Raw genomic sequence first — 20,273 nt, 5'->3', positions numbered from 1 at the left:
TTTAGTCAATAAATGTCGAGCATCACTATCAATAAGTGTTATTTTTGAAGAATTAGAAATACAACGAATGACATGCTCAGTGAGGTTTCGAACGGGAAGAAAGAAAAACACGCTTGTTATTTCAGTGATAAAATAGCGAATTTACAACAAAGACAAAACCAGATCAGTAAATGCCAACAGATGTAAGTGTTTTGTATATATTTTCGAATCAATTGTTGCAGATTTGGATATATTTTGGTGTGTATTGATCCTATTATCAGTACCAAATGACAACTTCGCTTCCAAGAAAGTGTTCATTACGATCAGCCACAAAGTGCGTGTTTATCAGCTGTTCATGGAAGTCAGCAACATGTAAACATCAATTAAGGATTCATTATTGTGGGTTTCGTTATGACGCGTTCCCTTAAGATGTTAAAAGATCTATATTATTTAACGTGTTGAATGTAAGCCGAACTAAGCTTGATCAGTTGTGCGAGACATGGGCTGGGCAGTTGCAGACGGTCACAGCAAACAAAATACAGTGGAATGGAAGGTCTGTTGGGGAATTCGTAACCGAACCTATTTAAAGCCAAGGAGATTTCGTAGACACTCCCAACTCGTAGACAAAAAGAACTTGTAAACAAATGAAATTGGAAATAGACTTGTAAACTTATATGTTGAATAACACTTCAGGCACAAGAAATCCATGGTCAAGTCTTTCACTAGCTGGCTATACATGTCGGCCAAATTTACTACCCGGGTACCCACCACACTATTACCCAACCCTACCCGGCTACCCACTATATGTCTCAAGAGTTGGGTGTAAAAAGTCCAATTGGGAATAGTTTGACTGTAGCCCTGGTAAAATGTATTTAGATACACGTATTAAACGATCTGATCATGCATACACTGAAGTTGACTGCAGTTTTTTCTTTATTAAGACCTATAAAGGTCAGAAGGAATGGGTGCATAGTCAGAAAGAAATGCAAACAATAGTGGCTTGTAGTGTAACCATAGAGTTTTCGATATTTTTTGTCAATAAACAATATATCACGTGACTAACCACGGGTCTGGGTAGTCCTGTGGGTACATGGGTCCTACTCAGTACCCATCCGACCCGAGTATCCAAGTTACACGTCCCAGCCCTAAAACTTGAGTGTTGCACAAACGGTGCTGCCACTGATCACAACTGCCACATTGAAGTCCATGTTATGACGCAGTTCGCCATTCCAAATAAATGTGCCCTACATTGCTTGTTTCTTCTTCCAAATTGGCCAGTTTGTTTCATAGTTTTCACAGACAAGTGAAAAGAAATTCTCAAATTGAATTGAAGTTTGAAAATAAACATAGTTTTAACAGTTGGACGAAAGGGATAATTCATGCTTCAAGGGGAGAAGTGCTTAATTTGTTACGGGAAACAAAGCAGATTTGCAGTTTACTGGGCATGTAGTTTCCTGAAATCCCTTGTTTCTATCGATCACCCGTCATCTTAGGTCACAGACATTTCATATCGACATTCCCTGTTTACTATCTTAGTCAATTGATGGGAACCTGTGGTCTGTGTAACTATTTTATTCTTTGAGAACTCTTTGCTGTCTAAATTCATTTATTTGTAGGCTTAAGGTGTGCCTATAGGATGCAAGATTAAATCCATTTCGATGCATGAGGAGCACCAATTCTAGTAGTGAAGATCATCTTTTGATGGGCAGTAAACCATACACGTTACCTACATAAAACATACTTGATCAAGGTAGTGAGAACTGATAACAATTGTTTTTCATTTCATTTCATTAATCAAGCAATGTGACATAGTGCAATTCTTCTAACTAAACCTATCAATGTCAGCTTTACCCTTCTTCTAAGAATTCTATCATGTGTTCAGTTGTATTTGATTGTATCAGCTTCATACAATGATTCAATATGTGGCTAGTGAAATAAAATATGCTATTTCCATTAAAAACATGCATGTTTGTTCATAACAAACCTGCTTGTCTCACTTTACATTAAGATACTTGCATCTGATTGGTTAAGGAGCAGGCAGTAATGTTCCATGTAGCCTGCTCATGTAGCCCGCTGAGAAACAATAGGAACACACCTTAGATAACTTGCTTATCTCACATAATTATCGTTGAGCTGAAATGAACCAATGTTCATCTGAATGCATTGGGCAAAGGGAAGTAATTCAGTTTGCATCGTCTGCTAGCTGTCAAAATGGCTGTATCAAAGCGTTATTCTTGGTGAAACTTCGGACATATATTCTTGGTTTGTATGAATGAATGTCGGTGAGATGAATTCATTGTCATCTGATCCCACTGGGCCTATAAGTTATAGTGTGACATATCCTGTGTTTGAGTGAGCCTGGCGGCTCGGGATACATAGGTTCACACACAGGGCACATCACACCATATACCCCTCGAGATCGGTTGACAACATATTAACCCAAGCTACTTGTCTGTGTATGTCAGTTGAATTATTATGCAAGTAATATGGAAATAGACTTTCAGATGAATTATGAAGTTCATGCATGTTTAGTTCAGTCACACAGAGTTATGCAAATTTACAAGTGTGGTGTGATTTTGATGGTGGAGCTTATAGTATCGGTGCCATGTGACTTTGATCCCTGTGAAAGTTTATCTGATTGCATTTCAATGTTTATTCAATGTTCTGAATCACTAAATGAGGCATAAGAAACATGTACATCATCACCATCATTGCCAAGTGAAGGGTGACTATTGAAAGTGGATATTTTTTACCCAAGAGAATAGACAATTTTATTTCTTCTTGGATTTAAGAAAAAAGATAATATTGTTCAAATAACTATGATTATTACATGATTGTGTTCTCACAGCACAGAGTTTATTGGATGCAAAATATGGCAGCTTATGCAAATTATTATTAAGATATGCACTTCCGAATAGTACATGCCAAATTTCATTCACTGAATCAATTATAATTCAAAAAAGGAAATCCACATCTATAATAAGTAGAAGGTATCACACCCACTTTTTATCCCAAGGTTTGAAACTTGCTATAGAGATCACTCTAGCGTGGAACTGGTGCCTTTTGATTATTTGGGATTCTTATTTTTCATACTGTTTTTATGTTTTAATGACAAGTTTGACTTTACTGAAAATGAGGGTAGTGCTCATTTTGGATCAGAATTCCAAAATCATTGACTGTTTCTAGAAGGAACTTGCTATATAGATCACTCTAGTGGTGAAATGGGTGCCTTTTGATGATTTGGGATTTTTTGCTTTATGAGAGGGATATAAAAATGGACACGATCAGTGCAAGATGTGCAAGATCCAGAGCAGATCTGGAAAACGGTACAATATTTCTTCACCAAACTGATAGATAGGCCTAGTGTAGAACTGGTGACAATAATTCTTTTCGAGTTTCCATGGCAACCATTGAACCAATGCTTATGAAAGCATCACTTGTGATTTCACAGATCCATGACCCGAGATGCACCATTTGTCTCGTGCAGTATTAGTATGTACAGTTTGGAAATCATGTGCAGCTTATTGTGATAAAAATAAAGACACGCTTTTTAACACACTTGACATGATTATTATTTTTGTCATTAAGTGGTACACTTTGGAAACACCTCTTCTTAATGTACATACTTCTCTATATGTTCCTATGGTTTACGTTTCTTTGGAGGTGAGTATATATTTCTTTACAGAACTAAAGGTATCCAATGGCAATGCACCAGAAGTGGGGTATTAGTTGCCAAACTCCTTTTCCGAATTGCACCAGGCTGGGGGGATATGTCATCTGCTGATGACTCTTATTTAGTTTACCGTATTTGACATAATAAGCGCCCAGGGCTCTCTCAAATTTTAAAAAAGGGGGCTCTTATTAGAATATTATTTTGGTAAAAAATAACAGAGTTGAAAGATCGTAAATTTCGTGGTTTATGCTGACAGTCTGAAATGTTTATATACGACAGATATATATTTTCCAGAATTTAATTTCCCATAATTAAGAATGCATATAACATACATATTATACACGAATGAATAAGTCCTGTGTACATTGATCAATCAGAAGGGGTGCTAATTGGGATTGTTCACTAGCCAATATATTAGAAAATATCGCTATGGGCGCTTATTAGAGCGGGGCGCTTATTACGTCGAATACGGCATTTGTTTTTGGTACAGTGGTCACCTTGGGACCTTAATTTTACTGCCTGGGACCCCCCAAATGTTTTGCTAAGAGTCCCATGCAGCCTTTTGCTGGATAGCAAGTACTGCTGTGTCAATACAAGAGACCATGATTATTTACCAGAATCAAGGAGGGAACCCTGTATGAGGTGGCAACACACACAATAACACCTTGGTTTAGGATAAATATATGTGACAGTCTTTTATATATACTTTTTCTGTACAGATGTCGGAAGCCCCTGGACCTGCCAACCACCGACTTAAATCATACAAAAATAAGGCACTTGACTCCCAGGAATTGAGACGCAGGAGAGAGGAAGAAGGAATTCAACTTCGTAAACAGAAAAGAGATGAACAAGTAGGACAGTCTTGTGGAATATAATACTTCTGTTTTCTTCAGGGGTTACATAGCAACAGCTTCACTGATGTTTTGCTAGATTTCCAGTAAACAGTAAATTCTCTTTGATGTTGACAGATTTTCGTGAAATTATGCAGGATTAGAACTATCCTCGCCTGGGGATAAAGATTAAATGCCCTTGCAATGTTAAAGCAATGGGGAAATTTGTACTAGCCACCAGGAGTTTGTACTAGCCCCCAGGAATTAGTACTAGCCCCGAGCTAGCAGGTAGCCTAGAATTTCGAACCCTGTAATTATGTAGATTAACAAAATTCTTGATTCTTTATCAAAAGTATGCTAGTCTTGTAGTTTTCAAATTCTGGAAAGACTAGTGACATTTCCTTGTGTTCTATTACTTCAACAATAAGGTACATGGCGACTCTATAACTGATTGTTTTTGCTGACCTACATAGAAGTATAAATCCTGAGTTTGTAACCCTGAGTTATCTACACATTGACATTACATACAAGAACTACCAGAAGACTGGACTCATATCATATTGCTCTAAATCTATAAATGTTTTACTTACCCTGCATTACTCCTCAATACATTTACCAAATCTTAAGAAAAGTTCAGATTTATTAAAATATCAAAATACTGTAAGAAATTATTTCCTTTGAAGAACTTCCGTGCTTTGTTTCTGTATCAACTATTTTAATTTCATTAACTCAAAACTGTATTATTCATTTCAACCCAATTAAATTGTTTCATATTTTTTACAGCTTTTCAAACGGCGAAATGTATCTGTGCCATCAGGATCTGATGAAATGTCTGTGGGAGACGTGCAGGAAGCCACTGTGTCATCAACCCTCACTGTATGTATTCCTGATTCTTTTGATATACCCCCCCAATGGGGATTCCCTGTTAGAATTGATCCCAGAAACCTATGCTGGTCACGAGAGGCTGCTTTGTTGATTGGGTGGTCAGACTTGGTTGGTCTGTTGATAGCGTGTCATCAATCACTGGATTGTCTGGTCCAGACTTGACTATGTACAGGCTGCCATGAAATAGTCCGAATATTGCTGAGTACCATTGCTTGTACCATTTGATTTCCATGTAAAGAGGGGCGGTCGGGAAGTCTAGTGGTTAAAGCGTTCGCTAGTCACACCAAAGACCCGGGTTCGATTCCTGACATGGGTAAAATGTGTAAAGCCCTTTTCTGGTGTCCCCCGCCGTGATATTGCTGAGATATTGCTAAAAGTGGCGTAAAACCATACTCACTCACTCACTCCATGTAAAGACTTACATGATTATTTTGATAAGGATGGAAACATTATTACATATGATGTCATTAATTCTGTATGTTTGTGTGCTTTGTTTAGAGTAGATAGATAAAATATGCACACAAAATGTTTATGTGCGTAGACACTCCAACATCATATAATACTAATACTATGTGCACATGAACAGCCGGATTAGCATTGGACTTCAGCAACCATTCTTGTCTTGTCTTGACTTGGTTGATGCATGTCATCATATCCGAATTGTGTAGATCAATGGTCATGTCAGTCAGTGGATTATCTTGAATCGATGATTTACAGATTGCTGTCATATATCTGTATTATTGTTGAATGTATGTTAAACAACAAACAAAACAATGCTATGACATCACAATGCAATTATGTCAAAGTTGAATGAAAGTTGTGGCACTCAAATTTGATTTTGCTGTAAGCAATGGTCATCATTTATTAAAATAGTTAATTCAGCATGTTCAGATTTATGTGGGAAATACATATATAGATGTATCATTGATATTTTGACTTTAAGGCTATGATTCTTATCTATGCCACTTCATACCGGCAACAGGGGCGGTCAGGTAGCCTAGTGGTTAAAGTGTTCGCTCGTCACGCCGAAGACCAAGGTTCGATTCCCGACATGGGTACAATGTGTGAAGCCCATTTCTGGTGTCCCCCGCCATGATATTGCTGAAATATTGCTAAAAACGGCGTAAAACCATACTCACTCACTCACTCACTCATACTGGCAACAGATTTGACATAAAATATGTTGTTAAGCATTCCTGATATAACTGTGGGAGTTGAGCAAAGAACACAACAAAAATACCAGCAGATCATTAATAATCTTTTAAAGAATAAAACAATTTTTTTTTAATTTCTTATAAGTGTCTTTATGAAAATCTGGGGGTTCTTGTCATAACTCTAATGTTAAGAATTACAATTTTATTGGGGGTCCTTCAATTCAATTACTGTAGCAGAAAACCTGAAGTAGCCCAGGAACCCCTTTTTAGCAAACACAGGTGGAATACAAAGAGTATTACCTGATGGCAGTAACATACATTCCTTCCTTGTTGTGACCTGGAAAAAAGTTCAAGTTATCCGGAGATCTAACATCAGGGGGATTTTATGCTTAATTTGGATACTTGGGACTCCCAAGTGAATTCAAGACAACCAGGAATTAGACACAGCCAAGTTCGACACAACGAGGTTCATCAATGATGTAAGGTTGGATGGCAATTATTACCGACTGATCGGAGCAGATGCAACTTTCATGTATACATGTATATGTTAATGACTCATCCTTATTGTTCAACATCTGTCCATACAGGGTGGCATCAGTACAGAGATGGTTCAAGCTTTATACAGTGAAAATGTTGAGGAATTAGAAGCTGCAACTCAAAAATTTAGGAAACTGTTATCAAGAGGTAAGTGGAGAACTTATTTTTTAAAGAAAATTGTTGGGTATTTTAGTTTTCATGTAGTCACACATCAATTCTTGCAACATGCTTATCAAAACATCTACTTGTTGTTCATGGTGTATGTGTCTACAATCACTGGATTGTCTGGTTCAGGCTCGATTATTTACTGATCACCGTCATATAGCTGGAATATAGCTAAGTGCGACGTAAAACAACAAACAAAACAACATAAAATACTAATTTATCTTTGTTTTACATTGGTGATGCTAGAGCTACATAGATATAAACATGATGATTAATGTAACCATGCCTATCCTTTCTGTACAGAACCAAACCCACCGATAGATGAAGTGATACAAACTGGAATTGTCCCACGTTTTGTAGAGTTCCTACAGAGAGATGGAAGCTGGACACTGCAGGTTAGTCATTCGTTGCCAGTACCCAATGATCTTAAGCTGTCCCCTTGAAAAAGATTGAGACACCTTCACCATACTCTGCTTTGTCACTACATGTGCACGTGGCAATCCTGCTCAATACACATCCCAAACTTGGTTGGTGATTGGTTTGCCTACTCATGCCAATGACTTCATACTTTAGGCGTATCCAAAAATATGCTTGGTTCCGGTTACCCAACCCTACCTACATTACTCCCTATTCTACCTCATTTTACTCAGATTTATTAAATAAGACAATCCCCTGACCCTATCTTGATGTTTTTCATCATTTTGTTCAGTGCTGACAATATGATTTCAACATGTTTCATTAAATTTATTTTACCCTGTTTAAAGATTGATTGTATATCCGACATCTTGGTGAAAAGGTTTTTGTTGTCATCCATGCAACAAGAAGAGACTTTAAGTGATAGATATGCCATGTAAAATATTTGAAAAAATATATATGCAAAACTATATGCAATGCCTGAAGAAGTCTGACAAAACTAGATATGTGATCTCTATAGTGATGTCTAGTCATGATGAATTTTCACCTGAGGTCACGTTATGAAACATGGTACCGTCCATGACTATTCAAGAGATATTGCGGGTGGTGGGGTACCCTGATGGTTAACAAATTCACCGAAGGCCCAAGTTCAATTCCCTACATGGGTACAATGTATGAAGCTCTTTTCTGGTGTCCCTCACTATGATAGTGATGGCATATTTCTAAAAGCAACGTAAAATGACACTCACTCACCCATGAAAAGGTATTTTTCAGCCCTTGATAATACACTATGAATACATGTCTCCAGCAACCTATGCAGGTCATTAACAGCAACTGAATGGGTGGTTAGGTTCTGTGACTTGGTTGATAGTGTGTCAGCGTATGCTGATGGCTCAGATCATTGTACATAATATCAATCACTGGATTGTCTGGTGCAGTCTCGATTATTTACAGGCTGTTGTAAACATGTAGCTGGAATTTTACAATCAAGGGCAGATAACTCTAAATCACACTTCCAGTGCAGATAGGCCACTGGATATTTTACAAGAGCCTGAGTCATTTGCTGCCACTGACCAACTCCCAGAAATACATTTTCTTCTACCACATAACACATTTCTATTCTGTTTAGTTTGAGGCAGCATGGGCTTTGACAAACATTGCTTCAGGAACTTCGCTACAGACCCGTGTTGTCATTGAAGCCAGGGCTGTACCTATCTTCATCAAACTCCTCAGTTCCGAAATCGAGGATGTGCAGGAACAAGTAAGTGCACCAGATGCTTGGGTTTCATTGGGTGTCTCACGTGTGTATATTCATTGGGTGTAGATATTGTGTCTTACCTGTGGGGATTCATTGGGTAGAGATATTGTAGCAGCTCGCCTGTTGGGATTCATTCGGTAGAGATATTGTAGCAGCTTGCCTGTTGGGATTCATTCGGTAGAGATATTATAGCAGCTCATCTGTGGGGATTCATTGGGTAGAGATATTTTAGCAGTTGCCTGTTGGGATTCATTCGGTAGAGATATTATAGCAGCTCATCTGTGGGGATTCATTGGGTGGAGATATTTTAGCAGTTGCCAGTTGGGATTCATTGGGTAGAGATATTTTAGCAGTTGCCTGTTGGGATTCATTGGGTAGAGATATTATAGCAGCTCACCTGTGGGGATTCATTGGGTAGAGATATTGTAGCAGCTCGCCTGTTGGGATTCATTGGGTAGAGATATTGTAGCAGCTTGCCTGTTGGGATTCATTGGGTAGAGATATTGTAGCAGCTCACCTGTGGGGATTCATTGGGTAGAGATATTATAGCAGCTCATCTGTGGGGATTCATTGGGTAGTGATATTGAAGCAGCTGATCTGTGGAGATTCATTTGGTGAAGATGGAGCAGCTCATCTGTGGGGATTCATTGGGTAGAGATATTATAGCAGCTCACCTGTGGGGATTCATTGGGTAGAGATATTATAGCAGCTCACCTGTGGGGATTCATTGGGTAGAGATATTTTAGCAGTTGCCTGTTGGGATTCATTGGGTAGAGATATTGTAGCAGCTTGCCTGTTGGGATTCATTGGGTAGAGATATTGTAGCAGCTCACCTGTGGGGATTCATTGGGTAGAGATATTATAGCAGCTCATCTGTGGGGATTCATTGGGTAGTGATATTGAAGCAGCTGATCTGTGGAGATTCATTTGGTGAAGATGGAGCAGCTCATCTGTGGGGATTCATTGGGTAGAGATATTATAGGAGCTCACCTGTGGGGATTCATTGGGTAGAGATATTATAGCAGCTCACCTGTGGGGATTCATTGGGTAGTGATATTGAAGCAGCTCATCTGTGGGGATTCATTTGGTGGAGATGGAGCAGCTCATCTGTGGGGATTCAATGGGTGGATATGTTGTAGTAGCTCGCCTGTTGGGATTCATTGGGTAGAGATATGATAGCAGCTCATCTGTGGGGATTCCTTGGTTAGAGATATTGTAGCAGCTCGCCTGTTGGGATTTATTGGGGAGAGATATTATAGCAGCTCACCTGTGGGGATTCATTGGGTAGTGATATTGAAGCAGCTCATCTGTTGGGATTCATTTGGTGGAGATGGAGCAGCTCATCTGTGGGGATTCAATGGGTGGATATGTTGTAGTAGCTCGCCTGTTGAGATTCATTGGGTAGAGATATTATAGCAGCTCACCTGTGGGGATTCATTGGGTAGAGATATTTTAGCAGTTGCCTGTTGGGATTCATTGGGTAGAGATATTATAGCAGCTCACCTGTGGGGATTCATTGGGTAGTGATATTGAAGCAGCTCACCTGTGGGGATTCATTGGGTAGTGATATTGAAGCAGCTCATCTGTGGGGATTCATTTGGTGGAGATGGAGCAGCTCATCTGTGGGGATTCAATGGGTGGATATGTTGTAGTAGCTCGCCTGTTGGGATTCATTGGGTAGAGATGGAGTAGCATCTCACCTGTTGGGATTTATTGGGGAGAGATATTATACCAGCTCACCTGTGGGGATTCATTGGGTAGAGATATTTTAGCAGTTGCCTGTTGGGATTCATTGGGTAGAGATATTATAGCAGCTCACCTGTGGGGATTCATTGGGTAGTGATATTGAAGCAGCTCATCTGTGGGGATTCATTTGGTGGAGATGGAGCAGCTCATCTGTGGGGATTCAATGGGTGGATATGTTGTAGTAGCTCGCCTGTTGGGATTCATTGGGTAGAGATGGAGTAGCATCTCACCTGTGAGGATTCATTGGGTAGAGATATTGTAGCATCTCACCTGTGAGGATTCATTGGGTAGAGATATTGTAGCAGCTCACCTGTGGGGATTCATTGGGTAGAGATATTATAGCAGCTCATCTGTGGGAATTCATTGGGTGGAGATATTGTAGCAGCTCACCTGTGGGAATTCATTGGGTAGAGATATTATAGCAGCTCATCTGTGGGAATTCATTGGGTGGAGATATTTTAGCAGCTCACCTGTGGGGATTCATTGGGTAGAGATATTATAGCAGCTCACCTGTGGGAATTCATTGGGTAGATATGTTGTGGCTCACCTGTGGGGATTCATTGGGCATAGATGTGGTAGCAGCTCACCTGTGGGGATTCATTGGGTAGAGATATTATAGCAGCTCACCTGTGGGAATTCATTGGGTAGATATGTTGTGGCTCACCTGTGGAGATTCATTGGGTAGAGATATTATAGCAGCTCACATGTGGAGATTCATTGGGTAGAAATGTGGTAGCAACTCACCTGTGGGGATTCATTGGGTAGAGATGTGGTAGCAGCTCACCTGTGGGGATTCATAGGGTTGAGATGTTGTAGCAGCTCATCCGTGGGGATTCTCATTGTTGTGGCTTTGAGGATTCTAGCACATTCATACAGTGGCCATTAGCAAATTCCTAACAAAACCTCCTCACCTTCTCCACTCAATGAATCCCATGTCATGGGTCTTGTTGTGAGGCAGTGATTACCAGTAATACCAAAGAGTACCCTTCACTTTGATGACCATTTCTATGTCTAAAGTGTCTGTTTCGCAGGACTATTGCAAAAATAATTGTTGTATTATTGTTGATGTTGTTTTAATCCAGGTTTTAATGATGATCTATTTTTAGGCTGTGTGGGCGTTAGGAAACATTGCTGGTGACAGCCCTGAATGCAGGGACTATGTACTTAATGAAGGAATACTTGTACCATTATTACAGTAAGTAGCATGCTGTTGTTAAAGAGGCCAAGAAAATCTATGTGAATAGATTCAGCTTTTTTAGGGATATCTTTGTGCAGTGTTGGTTCAAGAACTGGCAGTGCAGCATTGTCGCAGCAAATTCATTCATAATGCAAGATTTATCTCGACATGCAGCATTTGGGTGGGTTTTTAATGCATAATAATCTTGTATTCTAGCATTTCATTCCCTTATAACTAGGGGGGTCGGGTAGCCAGGTGGTTAAAGCGTTCGCTCGTCACGCCGAAGACCCGGGTTCGATTCACGAATGGGTACAAAGTGTGAAGCCCATTTCTGGTGTCCCCCGCCATGATATTGCTGGAATATTGCTAAAAGCGGCGTAAAAGCATACTCACTCACTCACTCACTCCCTTATAATATGTCCTCATGTCAGTATCTTAGTATCAAACGTGAGCAGTGTACTTGTGAAATGTAGCTATGGGCTAAGCTTTATTTGTAAATGACACCAGGGAGCCCTACAGTCTTGGCAACTTGAATGAACATTGGATTTGAACCATTGTGCATTGAATATTTTACCGTTTTCTTTAATGGATAAGTCTATCTGACATGTGACATGATAAGATTACAAAATGTGTTGAAGAATATGCTTTCTTTTGGGGGTCTGATATGAATGTGCCACTGTTTACAGATTGTTAAGCAAAAGCAACAGTCTGTCAATGACAAGGAATGCAGTGTGGTGTCTATCTAACTTATGCCGAGGCAAAAATCCACCACCAGAGTTTGCAAAGGTTTGTTTTATGATCATCAAAACATCTCAAAAGTCTTATCTGTTGTGACCATTCAGTAGGGAATGCATCTTGCCTTGCTCCACAGTGGGAAAGTGCCTATTAGTAGGCCTGTTCTCTCATACCTTTAAGTGAGAAACTGTCATCTGTTATTAACTCATATCAGTCATTTATCATACATTGAACATTTCTTAACTCCCTGCACCTCCAAGCTCTTTAAGTTTGTGCCTGTGGTATGTTTGGTAGTGAATGCTGTTGTAGACCATTGTCATGAGGTGCCCCTCTGTTGGCAGGTATGTCCTGCTCTGCCTGTGTTAGCACGGCTGCTGTTCCACACGGACAAGGACGTCTTGGCTGACTCGTGTTGGGCTCTTTCCTATCTCTCAGATGGACCCAACGAAAAGATCCAGGCTGTTATAGACTCTGGGGTGTGTCGCCGACTTGTAGAACTTTTAATGTGAGTCAGGAGACAGTTCTTCAGGGACTGTAGAAAGATCTATGGAAGATGGTGATAGAGATGAATGTTCCCATTGAATGAAATGTTGTGGAGTTTCTTGAAATCACTTGATCGAGAGCATTTTGACCTTGAACAGGTTCACTCCTACATAGGCTACTGTACTGGCTTTGTCATATTTGATATTATATCATACATTATACATGACATAATCTATTGTAGACTTTCATATCTGATCCTATTTCAGGGTTGATATGCTTTTCAGACATTACCAGCTCTTGCTTCAATCTTTATCATCTGACTCCATTTCCGATTTTGCCATTACTATGTCTGGGTTCAGACTTGATCTGAGGGACTCAATTTCAGACTTAATCACTTTTGATCCTATTTTCAGGCATAATCATATAAGCGTGGTGGCAGCAGCGCTACGCGTTGTAGGAAATATTGTCACAGGAGATGACTGTCAGACTCAGGTGAGTACTCACAACACTAATCAGCCTTTATAAACATCATTAAGAAAATTTAAAAGATCACTACAACCAGTGAGTATGAAATCCAAATCTCTGTTATTCATCACAGGTGAAGACCTGTGAAGATCCGGTGTAGAATAGGTCTTCAGCAACCCATGCTTCCTATAAAAGGCGACTATGCTTGTTGTATGAGGCGACTAATGGAATCGGGTGGTCAGGCTCTCTGACTTGGTTGATGCATGTCATTGTATCCAAACTGTGTGGATTGATGCTCATGATGTCAATCACTGGATTGTCTGGTCCAAAGTCGATTATTTACAGACCACCGTCTGAATTTCCATTGCAGCTATAAAAGCCATAAAAAATCATGGCGTGTATACTGTGCCCCCCTTTTACACACCTGTGGTTTTTTGGGAAAAAAATATTCTCAAGACAATAACCTGCTTGAAATCAGAATATATTTTTGTATATACATGTATATGTCCATAAGTGAATGTTAGACCGTACAAGTATGTATGTACACCGTATGTACGGTCTTTATCTGGAGCCCTGATGTGTGAGGCCAAATTCTGATGTGTCCAACTGTGATATTGCTGGAATATTGCTAAAGTGGCATAAAACCAACTGGTTCTCACAACTCAGGCTGTAAGTGCTGTTTATGTAAAGATGTCCTCCAAGGAACAAATGTATGACCTGTTGTTTGTGACTGCAGGTGATACTCAACTGTTCTGCACTGCCCTGTCTCCTGCATCTTCTCAGTAGCCCGAAGGAATCCATCCGGAAAGAAGCCTGCTGGACAATATCAAACATCACTGCTGGAAATAGGATGCAAATACAGGTTGGTTCCTTCTTCCCAGACTTTGAGTGATACCTGTGACGATTGTATGTGAGAACATCTTCCTACTGAGATGGAGAATGTTACTGATGCGAAATGTCCACATGTATAATGTAATGTACATTACTTTATGACCATGGTTTAAATAAGGATTAATGCTCACAGTATTGATGACTCTTTTGTTATTCAACACCGAGGTTGCCCTGTTATTGTTGAGGTAATGGTGGTTAAAGTATCCTTCATTTGTTTAAGTTTCCATGGCAACGACTTTGACTTAGACTGAAAATGGTGGTAGTGCTCGTTTCCAGAGCAGATCTTGAAAACCGTACAATATTTTTCTCCAAACATGGTGCCTTTTTTTTTAAATTAATTTTTCGAGTTTCCATGGTAATGACTTTGACTTAGATTGAAAATGGCGGTAGTGCTCATTTCCGGAGCAGATCTGGAAAAACGTACAATATTTCTTACCTTGCACACAACTGGACATATTATATTGGCGGGGGATATGAGTATTTCATGCTTGTTTAATCTAGATGATCTTTATTTCAGAACGTGATAGACGCCAACATTTTCCCAGTGTTGATAGATATCCTGGGTAAAGCTGAATTTAAGACACGGAAAGAAGCTGCCTGGGCCATAACAAATGCTACGTCAGGGGGATCCCCAGAACAGATTAGGTATGTTGAAGTAACATCAACGACATGTAAAGCGTTGTCATTCTCTAGCGGTTTTGCCATGTAAGCTGCATACAAGCTTGTCTCCATGTGTCGTCAGTCATTGATCCTGTTGTAGGTTTCTGGTGGAGCAAGGCTGCATATCTCCACTGTGTGACCTGCTCACTGTCATGGACAGCAAGATTGTCCAAGTGGCTCTCAACGGACTTGAGAACATCCTCCGACTTGGTGAACAAGACTCGAAACACAATAATGGAATCAACCCCTATGCTGTGATGATTGAAGAGTGCTATGGTAAGATTGTTTCCACAGATTAATCACAGTCTTGAGAATCTCTTTACTCTGTACACATCACAACAAATTAGGTACCATATTTTCAAGGAATGCATCAAACTATCGATGTATTGCAATTGTTTCATAGCTCGATAGGAATGTGAAAATGCCAATATTATTGTCGATAGTATGCATAATAATCGATAGTTTCAATAGTCACAATTACTGTTAAATATGACATCAATTATGCGTCAGTAAACTGTTAATTTTAAACCTGCTGTGTTGATTAGCAACAGTAACTTCAGATTAGAGAAACTTGTACTTCCCTTTAGTTTAAAAGTAGCTACAGGGCCAGGGAAATGGCCAACTTTGACATTGTCGGCAGTACTTTATTCATTTCCATTACATTGATTAATATAAATGTCAAGCCTTGATATAACCGAGTTACTGTTTAAAGCACTGTTTAAAGCAGCCCACTCACACATTTCATTGTTTGTAATGTAGGACTTGACAAGATCGAGTTCCTCCAGAGCCATGAGAACCGAGATATCTATCAGAAAGCGTTTGACATCATTGAAAAATACTTTGGAACAGAAGAAGAGGATCGTGTCATTGCTCCTCAGATGGATGAAAACCAACAGCAATACCAGTTTGGAGTTCAGGCTCAAAACAATCCAGTGGGTGGCTTCCAGTTCTAGACTCTGTGTTCTCCACCCTTCAGCATCTGACAGTCCTACAGGTTCCACCTGTATAGTTATGGGGCGGAGTGTTGACTATTTTCGTTGTACCACAGTTGGAGCGCCTCGCTCTGGACGCTCAACTAGTCAGTCCACTGCCATATCACTGGGAAGATCAAAGATTCTTTATCTTGTTAAACCTCATTATTCCACAGGACTTGCTTCCAGCAGCAGCAAACTCTAGATTCCTTGCCGAGTTTCAAGTAGACTTAAACAATGTGGTGCCACTACAAAAAGTGCTGTTCAGGACACCACTCTTTAACCATCTCACACTTTGATCTCTTCAGACAAGGAAATTCAAGGGAAACCACAGAAACATGAAACCAGAGGACTCTGTGATGTATTAGGAAGTGGGTGGAGTTGGGAATCGAGTGTGATGGGGAACGAAATAAGGGCCTAGGGAGGGTAAGGATTCAATCCAAGAGATCATATAAGAAGGGGGTGTGTTCATAGGGCAGCCACTGAATGTCATGTGTATATTGTGATTGAAGGGCTAGTCGGGCTGCCTATGGGTATGGGAAGGGATTGGGGGGGCAGGGCTTGGTGATGTTGCAGAAGGGGTGGGGATAAGGATTTCAAGAGAAGCAATCTCATTTCGGAGTGAAATGTATTCTGAATCAAAATTAGGTCCATCTTTTTGGTATTTCAGATTCCAATTTAAGATTATTATTTTTGTGCCATGCCTAGTTAATTTGTTAATTTGTTGGTTGAATTTTATTGAGTTGATGATTTATTCTTGACCTACAAGTATAATATCATCTGAATGGAATTCACCCACAAATGTTTTGAACCCTTAAATAGCTAGGAAAGACTGCAGTATATTTAGGATACCATCTGTCATTTCTAGTTTGTTAGAAAACAATCCTCATAATGAGTATGATGTAAATTTGAATGATTTGTACTTTGATTATTTATGTTTGGTTATTTATCATGCATTTCGACAACAAAGAAATGGATGACACCAAAACCAAAAAAGCCCTTGTATTGTCGTGCGAATTTTAATTGATGTCAATGAATTATTCCTGACTTATTTGTATTTAGATATCCAAAGATGGCAGCTTGATGCACGCCTGTTGTAAATTTGTCAGAAAACCCTTATTCAGGATAACCATGTGTACATTGTTGTTAAACTGATGCATGGTACACTGGATCCAAGTTCTCCAAGTATATGGAGGAGAAGGTATTTAGTCTTGCTTCCATAAAAGACTTCTCGCATTTACGACAATGGAAGATATTTTTATGCAAGACTACCAGTTTTCAATGGAACAAATATTGTTTTGTGGATAGAGCTGCCATCTTTGGTGCAATGCAGTTTCATAAGTCATGCATCTGACCTCCCTTAAAAGCATTTATTAATTGCTGACGTTATTGTCAGGCATTAATTAATCTTTATGCGATTTCGATTACCCAGCTGACCCTATTCTTGGATGCTGCTGCTCACAGTTTCATTGACATCTTCATCTAAACAATTATTTCCATTTTATATGAAAACAATGACACATATGTCATGATCATCTGGCTATAGATTAACCTTGACTTTGAATTCGGTGTAATCGGAATCACATTAATATTTATTGATGGCAAAGTTAACATTTGCATGTAGTGGTTCATCTGTGATGTGCAATATGAAAAAGGCCATAGTAAATGTAACCCAATACTAACCTTAAGTGATATGAATAGACTTGACTGACTTTTTGAGGCTGCATTGATATTTTGTTACTTACTATTTAATAATGCTGACTCTGCATCTGAACTATGTTGTTTGTAGATATGATGATAGTGGGAAGTTAGGTATTTTGCTTGTAACTGTGTAGGGATATGCAGTAGTCAGGAAGACAGGAGCAGCCAGGCGACACATCAGCAGCTCGTACACTTGGAGGAGGGCGATGGTTGAAGATAATTTGAAGTACTCAATAGTTGTGTATCGTGTATAGTAGTTCCTGACTGTTGTCATTGCCCTACCTGTTACATGGTCTTGAGTGATGGCCACAGTCGCACCCTTTCCCGGACTGCTTTGTACAATGAGAGAAAAGGATGAGGATGGCAGTGGTCTTTGAAAGGGTGAACAAAACTAAAACCGAGTGACACTTAAATGTAAAAATATTTTTAAGGTTAAACTGCGTTGCAGATGTAGATGATTCAGTGTTAATAACGCATGTGTAAATCACAAAAGACATTGGTTTGCGCGTGGCCATCACTAGACCGTGTGTTACATCTGCAGACATGCATACACATGTACACACAGCTAGGATAACAACAGAAAAGACAAACTTACAACAACCAAGATGCATCACAGGCATTGACACACATGTCACATCTAGCATGCTGGATACAATGGTGGACAGTTGCCCAGGTTCTTTAGCCATTTACACCAAAGACTTGCCAATTTCTGGGTTTGGGACATTTGATAGACAAGATTCTCTGGTACTGTAGCATTCCATGGTTGTAGGTGGTCGAAGCATGCTGTTTGTGATGTGCATGTTTCACACTGTAGACGACGTGGGTGGGGTTGCAACTTGTGGGAAATGTTGTGACATGTCTCGATTTGTTTCCGCAAGAGTTAAGAGCAGATAACTCTGTCTGGCTTACACCATCTGTGATAGTAGGTGAGGGAGTTGGGTGCCCAGACAGATACATTTTCGGGGGGGAAAAGGAGCAAAATGTCTTTGCTTTGTTTAAATATGATGGTGCTAATAATACTCCATTATGTGAGTGGTGATTTCTCTGCCAAGAATGTTTTTGAAGCCATGATTAGGTTTTGAAAATGTCGGGGAAATATCCGGCAAGTGCCTGATAAATATTAAAGGGTGGGCTCTCGCATAACATTAATATGTACATAAGAAAAACCCTGGCATTTTTGTATGTACATGTACAGACAGGCATTCACTGACACATTGCCAAACTTTTACTATAAAACAGTCCCACACAAGTACATGCCATCCACCAACATGACATACATCTTGTGTGTAGACAAAACAATAAAATATATCAGTTCAATTTACATGTGCTTGTTGTTTGTTCACCAAGCTGTTCCAGGGAACCTACTTCATCCCAGGTTTGTTGGATGTATGGTGTGTTCTGGGATGGTAAATATCATGTATTAGGAAAAAAACATAGTATTTGACGAGCCTTGACAAGTGGAATACAGTCGAACCTCATTGTGTCAAACTCCTTGTTGTCTCGAACTCAATTGGGAGTCTCAAGTATCCAACTTAGCATTAATTTCCCCTCATTTCGCGAACCCGGATCTTTTTTCCATGTTTCCACAAGTTCAAAGCAACAAGGTTATGTATGATTTAACATATAATGTCATTCTTTAATTCTGGGCACGCGTGGCCTAGCTTTTGTTTAAGGCATCGCAATTAGCTGTGCAGAGTTGCGTCCCTTGGGCATGCCAGAAACCTATGATTGTGGGTTCGGATCCCAGTTCGCCCCGATTATGTTTCTAGGTTTGTCAGCACCATACCCGTGCTCGTGGGTTTCACCGAAGTGGTAAACGTCCAAGACCTGCATCACTTGGGGCTTTCCTCCCACATTGAGCTGACACGTCGTGATATGACTGGAATACTGTTAAGGGCAGCGTTGAACACACCTCACTTTAATTCTGTCGCCTAAAAATTATTCTCATCTCCATGTTTTGCTGGAATGTGCACAATAATATAATATGTCACAAGGTCAGTGATCAGTCACTATTACATGGATTCAGATTTTTTCATGGCATGGACTTGACAAAATATTCTTCATTTGTGGCAAATGTTTATCCACCATGTTCTCAAAGACTGAAAGGCTCAGAGAGGTGATATTTTGGTAGCTTGTGCAAAGTGCATTCAGATTAAAAGTTTTTTTAGATTCAGTGATCTAGTTGAAAGATAATGATCATAAGTTGGGGTTACATCATCTGCACTTACCGGTAACTTAAGCCTCTCACATCAGACATCATTACCCCCCTGGTTAATTATTGAGTGACTGAGTGAGTTAGGTTTAACGCCGCTTTTAACATTATTCCAGTAATATCGCGGCGTGTCAGCTTTATGTGGAAGGAAAGCCTGAAGTGATACAGGTCTCAGACGTTTACCACTTCGGTGAAACCCACGAGCACGGGTATGGTGCTGACAAACCTAGAAACATAATCGGGGCGAACCGGGATTCGAACCCACAATCAAAGGTTTCTGGCGTGCCCAAGGGACGCAACTCTGCACACCAAATCGCGGCGCCTTAGACGACTGGGC

The 20,273-nt window shown here is 39.9% G+C and overlaps 1 protein-coding gene across 1 annotated transcript; it reads left to right on the top strand.

Annotated features, from left to right (window-relative positions):
- Positions 1-83: 83 nt before the first annotated feature.
- LOC124147674 (importin subunit alpha-6-like) lies at positions 84-19,041 on the top strand. Its single transcript, XM_046518392.2, has 14 exons — positions 84-182; positions 4,372-4,503; positions 5,266-5,358; positions 7,109-7,205; positions 7,527-7,618; positions 8,767-8,898; positions 11,748-11,836; positions 12,505-12,604; positions 12,895-13,058; positions 13,450-13,528; positions 14,238-14,363; positions 14,910-15,037; positions 15,153-15,328; positions 15,812-19,041. The coding sequence occupies exons 1-14, from the start codon at positions 171-173 to the stop codon at positions 16,003-16,005; spliced, it is 1,614 nt and encodes a 537-aa protein (XP_046374348.1). The 5' UTR covers positions 84-170; the 3' UTR covers positions 16,006-19,041.
- The last annotated feature ends 1,232 nt before the right edge of the window (positions 19,042-20,273 follow it).

The sequence above is a fragment of the Haliotis rufescens genome, unplaced genomic scaffold (assembly GCF_023055435.1).
Source record: "Haliotis rufescens isolate VD_foot unplaced genomic scaffold, xgHalRufe1.0.p SCAF_32, whole genome shotgun sequence".
In the NCBI taxonomy this organism is placed as follows: domain Eukaryota; kingdom Metazoa; phylum Mollusca; class Gastropoda; order Lepetellida; family Haliotidae; genus Haliotis; species Haliotis rufescens.
The sequence above is the reverse complement of the archived record's forward strand: the minus strand, read 5'-3'. Positions and strand labels throughout refer to the sequence as shown.

Coding starts and splice junctions, on each gene's coding strand:
- LOC124147674 (XM_046518392.2), top strand. Junction 7,619..8,766: donor ATGGAAGCTGGACACTGCAG/GTTAGTCATTCG, acceptor TATTCTGTTTAG/TTTGAGGCAGCATGGGCTTT. Junction 15,038..15,152: donor GGATCCCCAGAACAGATTAG/GTATGTTGAAGT, acceptor ATCCTGTTGTAG/GTTTCTGGTGGAGCAAGGCT.